The sequence below is a fragment of the Protopterus annectens genome, chromosome 9.part0 (assembly GCF_019279795.1).
Source record: "Protopterus annectens isolate FY-2018-M chromosome 9.part0, PAN1.0, whole genome shotgun sequence".
Lineage (NCBI taxonomy): Eukaryota > Metazoa > Chordata > Ceratodontiformes > Protopteridae > Protopterus > Protopterus annectens.
In genome coordinates, this window is record NC_056743.1 from 1,000,446,588 (window position 1) to 1,000,466,052 (window position 19,465).

At 44.9% G+C, this 19,465-nt stretch overlaps 1 protein-coding gene across 1 annotated transcript in view; it reads left to right on the forward strand.

Annotated features, from left to right (window-relative positions):
• Positions 1–19,465, forward strand: part of RHEBL1 (RHEB like 1) — a 918,240-nt gene that overhangs the window by 308,759 nt on the left and 590,016 nt on the right. Inside the window, exon 4 of the mRNA XM_044083781.1 lies at positions 5,431–5,513. Coding sequence (XP_043939716.1) covers positions 5,431–5,513 — 83 coding nt within the window. The remainder of the gene's footprint in view (positions 1–5,430; positions 5,514–19,465) is intronic.

Consider the following 19,465-nt stretch of genomic DNA (forward strand, 5'->3'; position numbering starts at 1 on the left):
ATTTATCCATACCTGGACGACTGCCTGTTACAAGCGGACAACAAAAGCAAGCTGACAACAGATTTACAAAGGGTCATTTACTTGCTACAAGCCCTGGGATACACAGTCAATTTACAAAAGTCAAGGCTGATACCATCCCAAACAAGAACATTCTTGTGCTGAATTGGACACAGTAAAACAAATGGCATTCCTAACTGCAGAAAAACAAAAAGAACTCCCTCTTTACTTCTTGGCATTAACAAAGCAGAACAAACTAACAGGAAGAAAAGTTCTGCAGGCCTTGGGCTTCATGGCATCATGCATAATCTTGGTCCCACATGCCAGACTGCATATGAGAAAGCTACAGTGGTACCTAAAGAATTTATGGTCTCAGCACAGGCACAGCTTAGAAACAGAAATCCCACTAATCCCATGCCTAAAACAGGAGTTCCTATGGTGGGCCCAAGCATGCCAGTCAAACCCAGGCTTACCCTTCCACAACTTTCGAGCAAGCCAAACCATCACAACGGACGCCTCAGACCTAGGATGGGGGGCGCACATGCTGGACAAATGCATACAAGGATTGTGGACTCAAGACCAGTTGCACCTGCACATAAACCAAAAAGAAATGCTGGCAGTAAAACTGGCAATCCAAAAATTCAGACCATTCCTCAAAGAAGGCCATTTGATGAGAAGGACAGACAACACCACAGTCATGTGGTACATCAACAAACAGGGAGGCACTCATTCATACCCCCTATGCAAAATGACTTTGGACCTTTGGAATCTGGCTCTCAGCTACAACATCCAGTTACAGGCAATATTTGTGCCGGGAAAAGAGAACACCCTAGCAGACATGTTAAGCAGAACCACCTCGGATGCTCACGAATGGATGCTACACCCGGACATCTTCAAGGCCATCACAAAGAAATGGGGAATGCCACAAATAGATCTATTCGCATCCCCACTCAATCACCAGCTCAAAAAAATTCTGCACAAGGACATTCCACCCACTTGCATGGAAGGTGGACTCTCTATCCTTCAGCTGGAAAGGCCTGACAGCATATGCATTTCCACCTCTTCCCTTGATGCACAAGGTACTACTGAAAATCAAAGAGGAACGTCCAAGGATAATCCTGATAGCTCGAATTGGCCAAGACAACACTGGTACCCATTGCTGAGGAGCATGTCTCGGGAGAGAATGTGGTCAATAACCCTGATGCCTTTGATGTTAACTCAGAACAACTACAACATCATGCATCCAAACCTAAAAACCTTGCAACTGACTGCCTGGAACATCACATAGCAGCAACTAACCCAGACCTTTCCCAAAGGGTTAAAGACATTATCCTTGAAGCCCGCAGACCTTCAACAAGAAGGAACTATGCAGGAAAATGGAAAAGGTTTGTCATTTGGAGTTCTGAAAGAGGAAAAGATGTGTCGAACATAGATATTGCTAACATTCTGGAGTACTTGGCAGAGCTTCTACATACAGGCCTGTCCTATTCCTCCATCAAGATACATGCATCAGCTATTTCAGCAGAATACAGCTTCAATCCACCTGTCTTTTCGCATCCTCTACTCAGGCAGTTCCTCAGAGGGATCAAGAATGTAAAACCTCCTAGGAAACCACCATTACCAGCATGGGACTTGAACTTTGTGCTAGAGAAGTTGACACTCCCTCCGTTTGAACCAGCAGCAACAGCAGATCTGCAACACCTGTCATGGAAAACTGCCTTCCTACTGGCAATTACCTCAGCAAGGAGGGTTTCGGAACTACAGGCCTTAATGGCAGTGCAACCCTTCCTAATCTTCCATCAAGATAGGGTGTCCATGAGAACTAATCCTACATTTATGCCTAAGGTGGTATCCAGAGTGTTTTTAACCAGGCAATCCACCTACCTACCTTCTTTCCCAATCCACAGAACAGGGGGGAAAGACTGCTGCATACCTTGGATGTACATAGGCAGTTACGCTACTACCTGGACAGAACCAAAAGTAACAGAAAAACTGACCAGCTTTTAGTAGCCTATGCAACAGGAAGGGAAGGAAAAGCAATTTCCAAACAGACAATCTCCAAATGGATAGGAAATTGCATAAGATTCTGTTACTCCTACCATGGAAAACCAATTCCACAGAACATAAGACCTCATTCTACAAGGGCTACAGCCACTACCACAGCTTTCTTACGAGGAGTGGCAACCAAAGACATTATTGAGGCGGCTACTTGGACCTCCGTGCATACATTTGCCAAGCATTATAATTTACCTCTATACTCTAGATCCCGAGCAGGGTTTGCCACTGCTGTACTGCAAGGGATCCTAACTACACCATAAATTTTCTTCCTCCACCCCTAGTTTGGCTATGGTATTCTAAACATTTGTTATGACTGCAGATGCATCCATGAAGGACATAGTACAGTTTTGTACCTACCATAAATGTAGATGTCCGAACTGGATAGCATCTGCAGTCAGGATTACCCACCCTCCTTCCCCTCTGTGGTACTCCTAGGGTATTTACCCTCCTAATAGCTAGCTGGGGGGAGTCTCTTATGGTGTATTTGTTTGTATATATGTACATACATGCTTATTTTTGTGTTTGCCTTCTACTTTTTTGGAAACATTGGCATTTATCCAAAATTTAGCCTTCCAAGAGGGCAACTGGCATCTGGGGCAAGAAACACTGAGGAAAATGGCGTCGGCTGATGCCTTTATACCCGAAGACCAGCAGAGATGACGTCGGGTGAAGTGCGACATCAGCCGAAGCCGGACCCAGACTTTGGAATCCGGCCGACCGAAGGGCTGCCTGACGACAGGACAACCCATTTGTTATGACTGCAGATGCTATCCAGTTCGGACATCTACATTTATGGTAGGTACAAAACTGTACTTTTAGCCTGTGCTTCCTTCAACCGACGAACGCTTAGGCGTCGGTCGGAGTTTGCTGAACAGTTTTTTCGGCTCAGATTTTGCGTACATTATGCCGTCGGATCCTCCGACTATCCAAATTGTTAAAAAACGCAAAGAAAAAGACCGACACTCGCGGTCCGCGGTTTCGGCCGAAACCACTGTTAAGCAAGCCGCGAGTGTCTCGGTTTCGGCCGAAACCGAGAAAACGGGTCAATCTTCAGCCGAATCCATGACTACTACTGAGGCTCCTGCTACCTTAGTTGAATCGGCCTCTGAAGTTTTGCCTACTACTGTGGTTCCTAGTGAATTATCAGACACCATCCCTTTGGATGTCTCTACCCCAGCACGTGGTGCTGCTAGGCCTCCTGCAGCCATGTCTATAAAGGCCTTTGCCAGGGCTAAAGCAGCCAAAACTGTTAAATCAGTGCCTGTTAAGACCCCCTCACATAGGCCCACTTCTAGTTCACAAATGCTTACTCTGGCAGAGGATTTAATCTCCTTAATTAGGGGATCCCAATCTCACCCAGACAGGGCCTCTCAGCCTCCAGAAAAGAGACCTAGAGCAGAGCTCCCCTGAGACATGCTCCTCAGCAAAGGATACCAGTGTTGTCTTGGCCAATTCGGAGCTATCAGAATTATCCTTGGACGTTCCTCTTTGATTTTCAGTAGTACCTTGTGCATCAAAGGAAGAGGTGGAAATGCATATGCTGTCAGGCCTTTCCAACTGAAGGATAGAGAGTCCACCTTCCATGCTGGTGGGTGGCATGTCCTTGTGCAGAATTTTTTGAGCTGGTGATTGAGTGGGGATGCGAATAGGTCTATAAGAAAGACTGAGGAAAATGGCGTCGGCTGATGCCTTTATACCCGAAGACCAGCAGAGATGACGTCGGGTGAAGTGCGACATCAGCCGAAGCCGGACCCAGACTTTGGAATCCGGCCGACCGAGGGGCTGCCTGACGACAGGACAACCCATTTGTTATGACTGCAGATGCTATCCTGTTCGGACATCTACATTTATGGTAGGTACAAAACTGTACTTTGACTGCAGTTGCATTCTTGAAGGACACAGTACAGTTTTGTACCTACCATAAATGTAGATGCCCGATAGACATGCAACTGCAGTCGGATTTTCCCTCCCTCCATACCCCTCTATGCCTAGGATCCACTCCTATCCCTGTTACTCTTAGCTGGGGATATCTGTTATGGTGTATTTGTTTTATTGCTCATTTATTTGTTTAGAATCCTGTTTTTGTCTTCCAATTTGATTACAGCCTTCCTTGGAGGGCACCTGGCATCTGGGGCAAGAAACACTGAAGAAAATGGCGTCGGCTGATGCTTATGTACTCCAGCCGCTCTGACGTCGGAGAGAAATGCGACATCAGCCGACGTCGGATCCAGACTTTGGAGTCCGGCCGACCGAGGGCTGCCTGAGACAGGACAACCCACATGTTATGACTGCAGTTGCATGTCTATCGGACATCTACATTTATGGTAGGTACAAAACTGTACTTTTCTGTTACTCCTTTCATGGAAAAACTGTGCCAGCTAACATTAGACCTCATTCGACCAGAGCCACAGCCACCTCCACAGCCTTCTTAAGAGGGGTGGCTGCCAAGGACATTTTAGAAGCTGCTACATGGAGCTCCGTGCATACATTTTCCAAACATTACAACTTACCTTTATATTCCAGATCCAGAGCAGGCTTTGCTACGGCAGTCCTGCAGGGCATTTTAGCTACACCATCCATTACATAGATCCTCCACCCCCAGATTGGGTATGGTATTCTACCCATATGTGATGACTGCAGATGCATCCTTGAAGGACATAGTACAGTTTTGTACCTACCATAAATGTAGATGTCCGATAGGTATGCATCTGCAGTCAGGTTTACCCTCCCTCCTTCCCCTCTATGGTATTTCTAGGGTACATTCCCCTCTCATAGCTAGCTGGGGTTATCTATTATGGTGCATTTGTTTTTATATATGTATATATATTTTTGTGCATGTTTGGAATTTATTGCATTTCTCCAAATTTTAGCCTTCCTTAGAGGGCACCTGGCATCTGGGGCAAGAAAAACTGAGGAAGATGGGCGTCGGCTGACGCTTTTATACCCCAGGCGCTCTGACGTTGGGGAAGGGGCGACATCAGCTGACGCCGGACCCAGACTTTGGAATCCGGCCGACCGAAGGGCTGCCTGAGGCAAGACAACCCATATATGATGACTGCAGATGCATACCTATCGGACATCTACATTTATGGTAGGCACAAAACTGTACTTTTCTTTATACCCCTGTCGCACTGACGTCAGGGAAGAAGCAACGACAACTGACGCCGGACCTAGACTTTGGAATTCGGCCGACCGAGGACCCGCCTGATGGCAGGAGAACCCATCTGTTATGACTGCAGCTGTATTAGCACTCTAACATCTATGTTTATGGTAGGTACAAAACTGTACTTTGTACATCATGGTTTAGGGACCAACTCTTAGTCCTATTGTTAGTGGTATATTTTGTTACAGTTTGTCATAATTTTTGTTTTGTAGGATGAATACTCCATTTTTCCTCAGTCGCACTCTATGGACATTCATGGTTACGTTCTTGTTTATTCTGTTACCTCAGTTAAAAGGTGAGTTTTGCATTGTTTTTACATTGCTGATCTTATTCAGAAGACTCGAGCTATCCCCATTAAGAGTGGTGGCTGTTTATTGTGCTTTTTTCCCATTGTTATGTGTTTAGCTTCTGTTGATCATTTGTATGGCGACAGGCTAACATTGTAAAGCTTTTGCAGCCTTTATTTGAAGTTCCATGTTTTTCACGCACACACACACACATGCACTTTCATATTTGCCTTTTTTCCCCTTTTACAAAAAGGAACAGTAAAAGAGTTGACCAAATGAGATGTGAAGGACTAATATATGGTTGGAGTGGTTATTTATACTGAAGTTATTTGTTTTTATTAATAGGTATTTATCAACAGGTGTTTTGTTAGTAAACCATTTTTGAAAAGGGAAGTTTGAGATGATTTCTAATATTGGGCATTAGGTACTTGTGTACTGTGAATGTCAGCAGAAACTGCTTGGGAGTTTATGATGAGTTATAAGTAAAGGGAAAAGAAAGTGTTTTAGTATGACTTCTCTGAATATAGGGAGATTAGAAAGATTTCTCATACTGGGCAAGATGCATATGCATTTGATGTTTCCATGGATCTTGTAAAATAATATAAGACAAAAATTGGAAGATGCTCTTTTTTAAACCGATAAGATCGTACTGTTACTCATTTTCACATAGTATGTGTAATAAAGGGTTTAATAGGACAGAATGGATCAGTAACATTCTATCACTGAGCAGGGGCTTCCATACTTCCAGAATTCATGCAGGATTTGTAATCATGTGTAAAGGGAGGTGCTTGGAGCTCGGAGCAGATGCTAGTGAAATTGCTGGCTCGGATCCAATATGGATCCGGTATCCCACAGGTTGAAGACCAAATGAAGTAAACTACTTCAGACCTATTAATTCATTTTATCTTTTCCCAGTGCTTCCTGCCACATATGAACCTTCTCTCTTCTCTCTACATAGTCCACATATGAACCTTCTCTGTTCTCTCCACATAGTCCACAATCTGTTACCTCTACAACCATCTCCTATCTCTCTTTTTTCATGCCCCAATAAATATGTTTCCTCAAAATATTATCCACGGAAAACATGTACCTGTTAAAATTTGACTGTTGCTCTTTGCAAACTAAATGTACATATGTAAATATTTTTTGCAATTGTCTACTGTTTTTAATTTCTTTATGACTTCTTTCTAGAAACTACTAGTTTAATCGATACTACTTCCTATGCATTGTATTATATGTTTATTTCTGTATTATCAACGGGGACGTGCTGTACTAGTACCAATGTGGTATATTTAGCTAGGTGTACGGCATGTGAGTCATTCTACATTGGCAAGACTTAATAGAACATTGAAAGAACGTATCAGGGAACACACATACCATATGAGGATAGGGTCATTAAATAATGCTCTTTCCAAACACTGCCAAGCAGCAGGACCAACACATACTTTTACATTCTGCGTACTTCAAAAGGTTTTTTCAAGCAGGAGGGGTGGTGATCTTATTAATTATACCTTGGAGACTGAACTTAGATGGATCATTAGATGCAGGGCCGATCTATTCCCTGGTCTTAATGATAAAATACAGGTGAAGCCGATTCTAAAAAAGAAGAGACTTCATAGACCTAGGAGTTAAATAATGTTCCCTGTGTCTATAGTGAGTATTGGTAATTTGGTGCAATGTAGGCATGTTTAGAATTGATATGGATACATCTTGTACTGGTTTTGTTTTAGTTAAATGATATTAATAGATAACATCCCATTTTATTCAGGGTTTGTTAGGTTTACATTATGACATGTTTATATTTGATTTTAATCTTTTAGTGTGTCTTGTTATAACAGTTGTTTGTTGCTGGTTAGAAGTTGATAGTTTCTTTTTAAGTTATGATGTCCATGAAGTACTATATATATATATATATATATATATATATATATATATATATATATATCTATGGTGCGTTATAGTTTTAGGTAACGTTTTATCTTAGTATTAATGTTTATATGATTTATACACTCACCCTGACTTAGAAGAGCTCATGTGCGTAGTACGCGAGTCTATATGCATGGCTCTTGTTGCGTGTATTATATAAGAGACCTTTTTATCTCACTGAGATCTTCCTTATGCATCTTTTATAAATTATGAGTTTAAGTAATATGATGATAGTGTGTGTACATTTACTATATCTATAATTGTGCCCAGAGAATTTGAGTGTCAGTGTTTATGTACTTGGAGACATACCATGTACCTTTGGTTGCGTTTCCAAATACGAACTATAGATTTTATGTTTTGTGGTATATACCACTGACAATATGCACGCATCACTCATTTTGTAGGAGTAGAGAAATTAAGTTGTTCTCGTTATAAATGGTCACTGTAACGTTTTGTGCAACAAAAAAGTTTTATTGTCCGTGCACTGAAGCACATCATTAGGTTTAGTCATCTCTGACAATATTTATTGCTTTAACTATTTATTCATGTATATTATAACATGATAGTAACACATTTCATTTAAATGTTATTTCTTAATATGTACTACTGTTGTTCAGTATGAGTTTAAAATATGTCTTTTAATGAATTTTATTAGAATACTGGAGTGTTCTTGAAAAATGTTCATACAGTGAGGTCATGGAATTGTGGCTGACCAATAGGATGACGAGTATATATATTTAAACTTTAATTTTATATGGGTTAGCATTAAAGTCTGAAGAAGCCTACGGGCGAAAGCGCTTACTGTTTATAATAAATTCAGTGCCTTTTTTACGAATACGAGTGGATCGTTATTATTTGAAAAACAACTGGTTTGAAGAGCTTTATGTTTGCCATCTGGTTCCTGGAAGCATTTATATGCTACGTACTTTTATCTTGATTTTTTTCGTTTTTGGGAACCAAGCTCTGCTGGCTCTGTGCTTTATACTTGATTGGTTATATATTTCTGTAATGTGTTGTTCTAATGTAACTGGAGCTTTTCTCCCCGGGCCTCCCCTGTAAACTGACCTCATCCAGTCGGACCATCCCAGTAAACAAAATTAAAATAAATTAAAGAATAAAAGAAATAATTGCAAAAAAAAAACCCTCAAATTTTAACGTGAACATTGTCTTTTTTTATTTGTGTTTAATGAATAAACACTTGAGACAGTTACACTGCATGTACTAAGTTATTTAGTGTTTCTCCAGTTTGCAGCAGTCATTCTTTGTTTTCTGATTGAAAGTACCAGTCATTAAACTAAGAAAGTGTTTGCATAGTATTTGTGAATTTGATGTTAATGTCAGAAACCAGTGTATAGAGGCATAACTGAAACAAAGAACCACAAACAAATTTTTTGTGTGTGAATACCCAGAATTGTACATTAGGTGTACAGCTCCCCCCCCCCCTCAAATAATAACCTTGTCTGTGGTTTAACCACATCTGTTTGTCACTCCCGATTTGAAATGTTTCCGTCGTATATTTATAAGCTTGTGCCCATACAGTAACTTCTCTGCAGTGTTCTTTCTGTGCATAGATTAAAGAAAAGTGCAACTGCTTGCAGATTAGCCTTCCAGAGGAAAAAGGATACACAGACAAACAGAAAATAAGGCAAAAAAGTTCATTTGTAGTATTTCAGACTAGACTCTTCCTTGTCTTTAGTTTTACAGATGACCTTCCTGAGGTTTATCACCGACATCACAAGTAATTTGCATGTCCAGTCAGGGGCTGTGAAGAGAGAAGGTTCATATGTGGCAGGAAGCACTGGGAAAAGATAAAATTAATTAATAGATCTGAAGTAGTTTACTTCATTTGGTCTTCAACCTGTGGGATACCGGATCCATATTGGATCCAAGCCCGCAATTTCACTAGCATCTGCTCCAAGCTCCAAGCACCGCCCCTTACACATAATATACCTCCACTACCTTCCAACCCCTAGATCTCATTTGCCATGGCTTACCTGAAGCATCGTGATCTCCTGAGCTCCGAGTTAGTGAGTGGGTTTTTGTATTTACAAGCAACTTTTTTGCAAATATTTTCTATCTAGGTGTTTAGTGTAGGTTCCCTCTCCTCCTCCCCTCGCTGGTGTGTCATGTGTTAGAAAAAGTTTTCTAAGTAGTCTAGTGTCAGTTTGTTGTCTGTATTGCTTCCCCTCCCCCCTCAGTGTTCTGTGTGTCTTGAGTTTGTGGTGAGTGGTTGTGTGACTGGGAAATAGGTTATTTTCTTCACCTTTTTTCCCCTCTTTAGTGTGCTTTTCTTGTTTAGTTATGGCTGATCCAAAGCCTGTATTTAAAAGGTGCACTGTGTGGCCATAAATTGTCTCCTTCAGATGGCCACACTCTGTGTGTGATGTGCTTGGGCATTGCCCACTTGAGTACAGTGTGTACTATCTGCATGCTATTAAAGACAGAAAGGCTTAGTTGGCCCTCAAAGGCCTTCTTTCCACTTCTGAGGCTGCTGCCTCGTCCACAGCTCTGGTCACAGCAGCTGCTGTGGCCGGCTCTCCTTCCTCTCTTGCCCTTGCTTCTCCTCCCTCCCAGGCTGGGACTCAAATTCCCATCCCTAAACCTGTGGAAGTGGAGTGGAAAAGGGGCAGAGAGAAGGAGAGAGAGCACAAGGACAAACCTTCTTCTCTCTGGACTTTCCATCTACTCCCACCAAAAGTCAGGCTAGGATCCGTGACTCCCCTCTGCTCCAGTCTCCGAGATTTTCCCCAGAGCCGGAGGAAACGCATCCTCTCTTCCTTGACCCGCCAGGTCAGAGTCTGTGGCCTCGTCGAGGTCCACACGGAGTTTGTCCGGAAGTTGACATGGATAAAATGATGAGGAGGTTCAGTCTTACTCCAATCCAAATGGGGGTCCTGCCAGCCCCCTCTCCCTGTGGAGGGGGGAGCTCACTTCCCTATTTCACACAAATTTCCCCTTCTCCGATCTGTCCACTGGTTTCGGAGTACTCTGATCTGAGGATGGCTTTAGTCAGGGGGTCGGCGCCGACAGAACCTGTTTCCTCGACTACAGCTGCCTTGAGTGCGTCTGATCCTACCAGTTCAGATCCGAGTGGCTCTCTTAGCCAGAGTCTGGGTGCCAGATCTGAGGGAGCAGAACTTTTTCATCGGCTCCAGTGTTGTCGGGCTGAGTTCCCACCCACGGAGCTCTGTCCACTTTGGGCTAGGCTCCGATTTTCACTTCGGATCCGGGGAGAGAGGCTTCTGTTTTGGCTACCCAGGAGGTTCGTTCTCCCTCGGCGTTAGACGTGGTGGAAAGGGTTCCCTCCTCTGGATAGAGATCCTTGACTATCCCCTCGGATTCTGCCCCGACCCCCTTGGCTCTGTCTACGCATCCTATCATTTTTTCAGCGAGACAGCCTGTGCTAGAGGAGCCCCAGACTGTTCCCCCTGAGGAACAAGTGGCTTGCGAGTTCACCAGGAAAGCCCCACTAGAGATGTGCCTTGCAAGCATACGTGTAAGAGGAGGCACTTGGACTCCCCCGAGTCCCTCACCGAGGATATGGATTTGGATGATGGGGAAGGTTCCCCCAAGTCACCTCCCAAGGATGTCTTCTTTGGAGACATCATGGAAATCCTATGCCAGTGGGGAGGTTGGTCCGCCCCTAAACCTTCTTATGATGAATCAGTGTTCCTGGAGGCTTTTGGCACAGGCCCATCTTCTTCCTGGGTGTCCCCTCCCGCAGATCCCCTGGTGGACCTGGTCACCTCCTGGGCCTGGAAGGAGCCAAACACCATGGAACCAATCCCTAAATGTCCTGATAAGATCCTGAGTCCATCAGATAGGCCAGCATGGAACACAGGCTCCCCCGTAGATGCCATGGTGGTAGCAGCAGCCACAAAGAAGGAAATAACCCAAGAGCATTACTCTGTTCATCCTCTTGACAGAGAGTCACGGATGATGGACCGCTTAGGGAAGCGGGTTTATGCTTCAGCGACCTTTTCCATCAGGGTGCTGAACTACCTGGCCCATGTCATGAGACTCCAGCGCGACCTGGTCAAGGAGCTGGTGGATTTTCCCCCCAATTCTATGTCGCAGGAGGACAGGGATTCGTTCTCCCAGAGGATGGCCACTTTGAAAGCAATCTCCAGCACGACCATGCAACTCCTTTCACATGCCACTGAAGGAGCGACTAGGGTAGCTGGGTCCGGCGTGTCCATGAGGCGCAACGCCTGGCTCATACTAGGTCAGCTTTCAGAATCTTACAAGGCGTCCTTTGCCAATGCCCCTTACAATGGCTCTACGCACTTTGGTAAGACCTTCAAAGAGACTTTAGTCCAGATTGAGGAGGATGGGAAGACACTGTCTGCAGTTGGAATCCACTTCTCGAACCCTCAAAGGTCCTTTTCCCGGAATCAGAGAGGGGAAAAAAAAGATGTGGTTCTGGAAGTCAGTATTCCCAGGACACTCATGGCTCTTCTTCCCCCAAAGGCAGAGGGGGACAGAATGGATGCCAGGCCAGAGGCAGAGGGGGGGGTCTGAGGAATTTTGGGACTCGGGAACCTTTCTCAGACAGGCCAGGACAGTAACCCTGAGGGATTGCTTGACTGCTCTACTCTGGATGCAGTCAGGGGATGGTTGTCCTTGCACCTGGTGGTATGGGAGTCCATAACATCAGACTGCTGGGTGCTTCAGTTCATATCCAGAGGATACTCCATTCCTTTTGTGGTTCCTCCCAAACCTCCCAAACACCTCCTGGGCGTACCACCCACGCAAAGGGGGGAGGCAGCAGCACAGGAAATTTCCAAGCTGCTAGAAAAATGAGCCATCAAAACCATCCCCCCAGATCAGTCCGGATCGGGGTAATACTCCAGGTTCTTTTTGGTGACAAAGAAAACAGGGGACTTATCTACCCTGAACTTGTCAGTTGCCAAAGAAAAATTCCGGATGGTCACACTACAGTCCATCATGCCGTACCTGCAAGAGAGAGACTGGATGTGCTCTTTAGACCTCCAGGATGCTTACTGTCATGTAAAGATGCACAGAAGCTCCAGGAGGTTCCTCCGCTTCTGGCTAGGAGTCAATCATTACCAATTTCAAGCCCTACCCTTTGGTCTCACCACAGCCCCCAGAGTGTTCACCAAAGTGATGGCGGTAGTAACGGCTCACCTGAGGTTTTGGGGCAGTCAGGTCTATCCGTACCTGGACGATTGGCTCCTCACTGCTCCCACCAGGTGTCTACTTTCTTAAACCAGGGATTATTTCTTAAAGCTTGCCCTGCATTTGGGGATCACAATCAGTGTATCCAAATCACTTCTAAATCCTGTCCAGGTGATGGACTACATTGGGGCAAGGATAGACACATTACAGTGCAAATTCTTCCTGACCTTGGAGAGGGTACAAATCCTGAGGATGCATGTCTCTCTGATCTACCATTCTCATCTCCCATCGGCAGAATCCGTGTTGAGGGCCTTAGGTTCAGTGTCGACGACCATAGCGCTTCTTCCATGCGCCCGGTTACATATGAGAATTCTACAGTGGACACTAGTTGTACAATGGTCCCTGTTGGAACCTCCATTGTCGTATCCAGTACAACTCAGTCTAGTCTGTTGTTCGTCCCTTCTATGGTGGATGTGTTCTCCAGAGATCTTGGAGGGATGAGCCTTTGCTCCAGCCCCTGTCCAAGCCACAATGACCATGGATGCCTCCCAACTCGGGTGGGGGGGGGGCATTGTTCGGGCAGGGCAGTCCAAGGCCAGTGGTCCCCTGTAGAGACCAGCTTGCACATAAACGTTCTAGAGATGAGGGCGGTCCTTTTAGCATTGCAGGCCCTTCATGCCTTTCTTCCTCTGGGAGCCATTGCAATTCAGTCAGACAACATGTCAGTGGTCTGGTATATCAACAAACAGGGAGGGACCAGATCTTACCCCCTTTGTCGTGAGGGCATGACAGTGTGGGAATGGGCGATCTCCACTGGTCGTTTTCTCATAGCAACGCACATTCCCGGACGGTCCAACATTCTAGCGGACAGGTTAAGTCGGACTATTCTGATGCCTTACAAGTGGTCTCTGAATCTTTCAGTAGCAGAGCAGATCTTCCTGGAGTGGGGTCAGCCTTGCTGCGATCTCTTCGCATCTCCTTCCAACGCGAAGTGCAGTGAGTTTTTTTGCTCTGAACCCCTTGCTGGGGGACTTGGGGGAGTCCCCCAGAAGTGCTGTAGTCCATGCTTGGCCTCTTGGTCTTCTGTATGCTTACCCTCCAGTACCTCTTTTTCCGAGTTTTCTACAGAAAGCTCGTCGACTGAGGAGCAAAGTGATCCTCACTGCCCTGTTTTAGCCTCACCAGGTTTGGTTTCCCTTCCTTTGGTCTCGCCTTCTCGCTCCGTCCTGGATCTTGGATCCCATTCAGAATATGATTTCACACCCATCAGGGGTTCCTCATCCAAACCTGGACAGTTTGAATCTCACAGCTTGGCTGCTGCAGTCCCCATGATCGCTAGGACTCCTGGATTATCATCTTCAGTTAGGTCTATTCTGATGGCTGCTCATAAGTCTTCCACCAGGAAGGTTTATCGCAGCAAATGGAAACGTTTTCCTTTTGGGCCTTTCAAAGTAGTTTAGACCCCTTCACGGCTCCTATCTCTGCCATTCTTGATTTCCTAGCGAATATTTTTCAACAGGGAGCTAGTTCTTTTACTATCAAAGTTCAACTGGCTGCCATTTCTCATTTTCATGTGGGTGAGAATTCTGCCTCGCTAGCCTCCTCCAGACTGTGTAAAGCCTTTATTAAATGGACTTTTCTGTTACGCCCCCTTGTCAAGGATCCTGTTCCACCATGGGGCATGACTATGGTTTTTCAAGCTGTGGTCGCTCCGCCTTTTGAAAACGCTGCAATCACAGATCTAAAATTCTTATCTTGGAAAACAGCATTTCTGATGGCTATCACTTCTGCTAAAAGGGTTTCAGAACTGCAAGCCTTGACCATCAAAGTTCCTTATATGATTTTTCACAAAGATAGGGTTTCCCTTTGGACCACTCCATCCTTTCTTCCCATGGTGGAATCACCAGTTAATGTTAATCAAACCATTAATTTACCTGTCTACTTTCCTAACTTTTCTAACAAAATGGAATGTAAACTCCACTTGTTGGATGTTCATAGACAATTGCGCTTTCATTTACACAGGACCAAAAATTTCCATAAATCCAGTCAGCTGTTTGAGTCCTTTCATAAACCCTTTTCGGGTAAACCTGTCTCCAAGGTCACTATTGCTAGGTGGATTTCTTCGTGCACCCTTCAGATCTATAAGGACAAAGGCATGTCTCCTCCGGGTCAGGTGAAAGCTCCTTCCACTAGGTCCATGGCTGCTTCTGCAGCCTTTTGGTCTGGAGTCTCATTGGATGATGTTTGTTCTGCACCTACTTGGTCCTCATCTCATACCTTTATTTCTCACTACAAATTGGATTTGACTTTTAGGAGAGCATCCTTTGGTTCCGCGTTGCTCCGGAATATCCTTCCATGAGGGCCACCCAGGAGTTTAGTAGCTTGGGACTCTATCCCACAGGTTGAAGACCAAATGAAGTAAACTACTTAATTGGATTTGATTTCTAGAAGGAGAGCATCCGTTGGTTCTGCGTTGCTCCGGAATATCCTTCCATGAGGGCCACCCAGGAGTTTAATAGCTTGGGACTGTATTCCACAGGTTGAAGACCAAATGAAGTAAACTACTTCAGATAAAGAAGTTATGTACTCACCATAACATTCTATCTGAGTAGTTCTACTTTATCTTCAACCATCCCTCCTTCCCTCTGACCTTATATGTACATCCTGTTGGCTGCAGTTGTAGGTCATAGTGTTTTTCAGGTCAGGTTATCAGGATGAAGGTCAGCAAACTCTATCTGGGGGTTGGAAGGTAGTGGAGGTGTATTATGGGTAAGGGGAGGTGCTTGGCAGATGCTAGTGAAGCTGCCGGCTCGGATCCGGTATACCACAGGTTGAAGACAAATGAAGTAAAACTACTCGGATGGAATGTTATGGTGAGTCCATAACTTCTTTTTTCTTGGTATGAACAGGCATGTTGTACATAGTGTTTTTTTTTTTTTTTTTTTTTTTTAAGCCTTTTTCATCCTTGTGCCTACCAATCATCACCCCACTCTTCTCCATTCTTTGAGCCCATTAATTCTCTTTTTGCAATGATTGCTTCACCTCATGATATTCCAGAGATTTGTTTCCTACTATCATGGCCAATACACTCTTGTGATCATGAGTAGTAGGAGATAAGAGCTTACCAGTGAAGGGGCCATTACAAGGGAACAAATTTTGCATGCATCCGTATTCCCCACTCCTTTGAGGTGCTGGTGTGTTAGCTGTCTGTGAGGCTATGGCTATTTGTGCAACTTATCAGTCTCCTTTCTTTGCTTTGAATCAGTACCGCCCCAGACAAAACCACAGACCTCCTCCAGAGACTTGATGAGCCAGCATTTGCTGTTCACTCGCATCTTCCCTCATTGATTCCTCCAACTTCCATGTCATTTTGACTTGAGGCAGAGTTGTATTCCTTTGCATCACAGACCTAGCTTCAAATATAATTTTGCGTAAAATGTGAATGGGCATTTCAAGTAAACTACAATTACATTTTTTTTCCAGAGTTCTGCTTTACTTTGAGTTGAAATGGGTGTAGTTCCATCTGCTACCTCATAATTGCCTTTACTTTTTTGTTCTTTTTCTAACAATATATACATGAGTAGTTTATTTTAATTTCTGAATGGTTAGCCATGGCTCTGATTTTTCCCAAGCCGCTTACTGCATTTTATTGCTATTAGAAGAGTTTGTGTATAGCTGTGAATTACATTAGCATAACCTAAACCTCAGCAGCTACACTCTTCCATATTTAAGTGCTAACAAGTCTGTAAAGAGATTTGGGTTCATTTCATTTTGTGTATTGGGGGAAGTGGTATTTTCATCTGTCACCATTTCAGCCATGCTGGACAAAGGGGGTATAACTTGCAGTACTGAAATGTACTGAAGAGAAAGATGCATACTGTGCAACAGATAGCAAGGGGTGTGCACTTGTGCCTGCCAAACTACATTCACGTTGTAGAGTGTTTACGGGGTATGTACACACCCGCAGAGGATGGCATTACATCTGCTAGTGCACCAGTCAGCAGCATTAGGGGATAGCTTGAAGTAAAATAACAAAACCCATGATGCCTAGATGTCAAACTCCCCCAATTAGCTCACCCCGCAAGGATCAAGCTAGGTGGCGGATTGATTGCAAGAAGGTTACTGAATGGCAGACAGTGAAGGATAATGTGATAGTTAAAAGAAGAAAGCTTCATCTTCATCTTCTGAATACATATGTGCTTTCCTACAGCTGATCTGTGTGTATATTTGTTTCTCTGGCATTGAGAATTAAGTAAGGCTGAAAGCTTCTTCAAAATCACAAGTTTTGCTTTGAGAAAACATTTTTGTGTAGCTTCATGTATTTTTTGATGTTTTTCAAGGATGCATCTGCAGTCATCACATATGGGTTGTCCTGCCTCAGGCAGCCCTTCGGTCGGCCGGATTCCAAAGTCTGGGTCCGGCGTCGGCTGATGTCGCCCTTTCCCTGATGTCAGAGCGCCTGGGGTATAAAAGAGTCAGCCAACACCATCTTCCTCAGTCTTTCTTGCCGCGTGGTGCCCGAAGCAGAAGCAGTTTGCAAGTGCCGGTCGGCCAGCTCCTGTAATTCAGCTTCCGAAGACTTCAAAAAGCTAAGTACCCCGTTGGGGACTCTTTCTTGCCTCAGCCGATGTCAGATAAAGTTAATAATTGTTTAACTTGTGGGAAACAAATACCTCATAAGGATTTCCACTCTTACTGCCTCCCCTGCCTAGGCCCAGACCACGACGTCTCGGCCTGTTCAGCCTGTGACCTTCAACCGACGCACCCGTAGACGTCGGGCGGAGTTTGCAGAGGAATTTTTTGGGGCTAGTTTTTCGTACAATATGCCGTCGGAGACTCCGACTTCACATTTGATTAAAAAACGGAAGGACAAGGACCGACACACGCGGGCCGTGGTTTTGGCTGAAACCACGGCCAGGCCTACCGCGAGTGTCACGGTCTCGGCTGAAACAGAGTACTTGGCGCTTCCTACCACCGAAACCGCTCAGCCGACTACCTCGGTCCCGGAGGCCCCGGCTGAATCGGTTACTGAATTTCCTACAGAAACTGGTGTCCTGGAACCTTCCGACACCATACCTTTAGACAAAACTACACCAGCACGTGGTGCAGCCAGGCCTCCTGCATCCATGTCCATTAAGACATTCTCTAGGGCTAAAGCTGCTAAACTATCCAAAGCTTTGCCTCCCAAGGTTATCCCTCAGGGACCCACTACAGGTTCACAGATTCTAAGCTTAGCAGAGGACCTTATCTCCTTAATTAGGGGCTCTCAACCTCATCCAGACAGGGGCTGTCAACCTCCTCCAGACAAAAGACCCAGGGTTGAGCCCTCTGATCCACACTCCTCAGATGAGGCCTCAGATGGTTCTACTCTCTCGGACCACCAGGAGGAGGCTTTTTCGGCCTACGAGGATTCTGATGCAGAGGAATCTATTCCTTGACCTCCCTCCTGAAGAGTTTTCCTTTGGGGAGACACTCCACACTATGAGAGAGCATTTCCAGTGGCAGGGCCAGGAATTCTCTGATTCCAGGAAGAGATTAAGGACCTTCTTGCATTTGCCTCAGCATAGACCTTTGGCTATTCCTCCTGTTTTAAATGTCATTGATGATGTGTACTCTTGAGTCCAGCACAACCCCTGATACTCTTCCTCCGGCTACTGTCAAACCCGATGGGTACTACAGGGTCCCGGACTCTCATCTTCACCTTTACAAGGCCCACTCTGCTGATCCAGAAACTATTTCCCAGGGCCCTAAAGGGGTTACAGCTGCCACTACTAAAAATCCTCTCCCCTCTGAAAGGGAGTCTAGAGCTTTAGAGAGATGGGGTAAAAAAAGTGTATACTTCTGCTATTCTTTCTATGAGGGCATTGAATTGTCAATTTCATATGATACAGTACCAAGAGTATTTGTTAGATGAATTACATAAAAAACTGTCTTCACCTGAACCCCTAGATCGCAAATCACTTCAGGATCTGGTACATAACTCCCAACAGGTTAGCAACCATTTCTTGCAATGTGGTTATGATGCATTGGAAGCTTCATGTAGGTCAGCTATGACTGGCGCAGTCATACGTAGGCATGCTTGGCTGAAGGAACAATCTCTGCCAGACCATGTCAAAGCAAAGCTTCTGGATGCTCCACTGGAAAAGCAAAAGTTATTTGGCTCCACGGCTCAGGAGGTCCTAAAGAAAGTTGAAGAAAAGGCAAAATCTGTACAAACTGTCAAAGATTTTCTCCAAGTCCAACCACCAAGATTCAGCAGGAATTGGCCTTCCAAAAATTGGTCCTTTCCAGACACAGAGAGGTTTCAGAGAGGCAAGAACAGGCGTGCCAGAGGTAGAGGGCAAGCTAGAGGCTCCTACAGAGGGCGTCAATGGCAGCCTCCCAACCAGAGAGGTAATGCAGGACCTACCACCCTAGAACACAAAAAAGGAAAAAAACTAAGGGTAATGCTGCTCAATGCCAGAAGTCTAAATCTCAAAATGCACGCACTCGAGGCCCTTCTCAGTATGGAGAACATCGATGTCTGTGCTGTGACAGAAACCTGGTTCAAGGCTCCTGAGAGCACCCCAGCGCTATCAGGTTTTACCTCGTATCATGCGTTCTGGCCCCAAAATCTGGACAATACCAAGAAAGGAGGGGGGGTATCCATATTCATCAAGGACACCCACACATCAAGACTGGTGGCAACGCACGATGCATCGGAGACCATCCAGGTGCAATTAACCATAGGCAAGACTGCTCTGCAAATTGTAGCATGTTACAGGCCACCCTCACAAACTCAGGAACCTCACATGGCCTTCCTGAAAACACTAGAGGGGATAAATGTATCACCAAACACCATCATACTAGGTGACTTCAATTACCCTAATATAGACTGGGAACACTACTCAAGCCC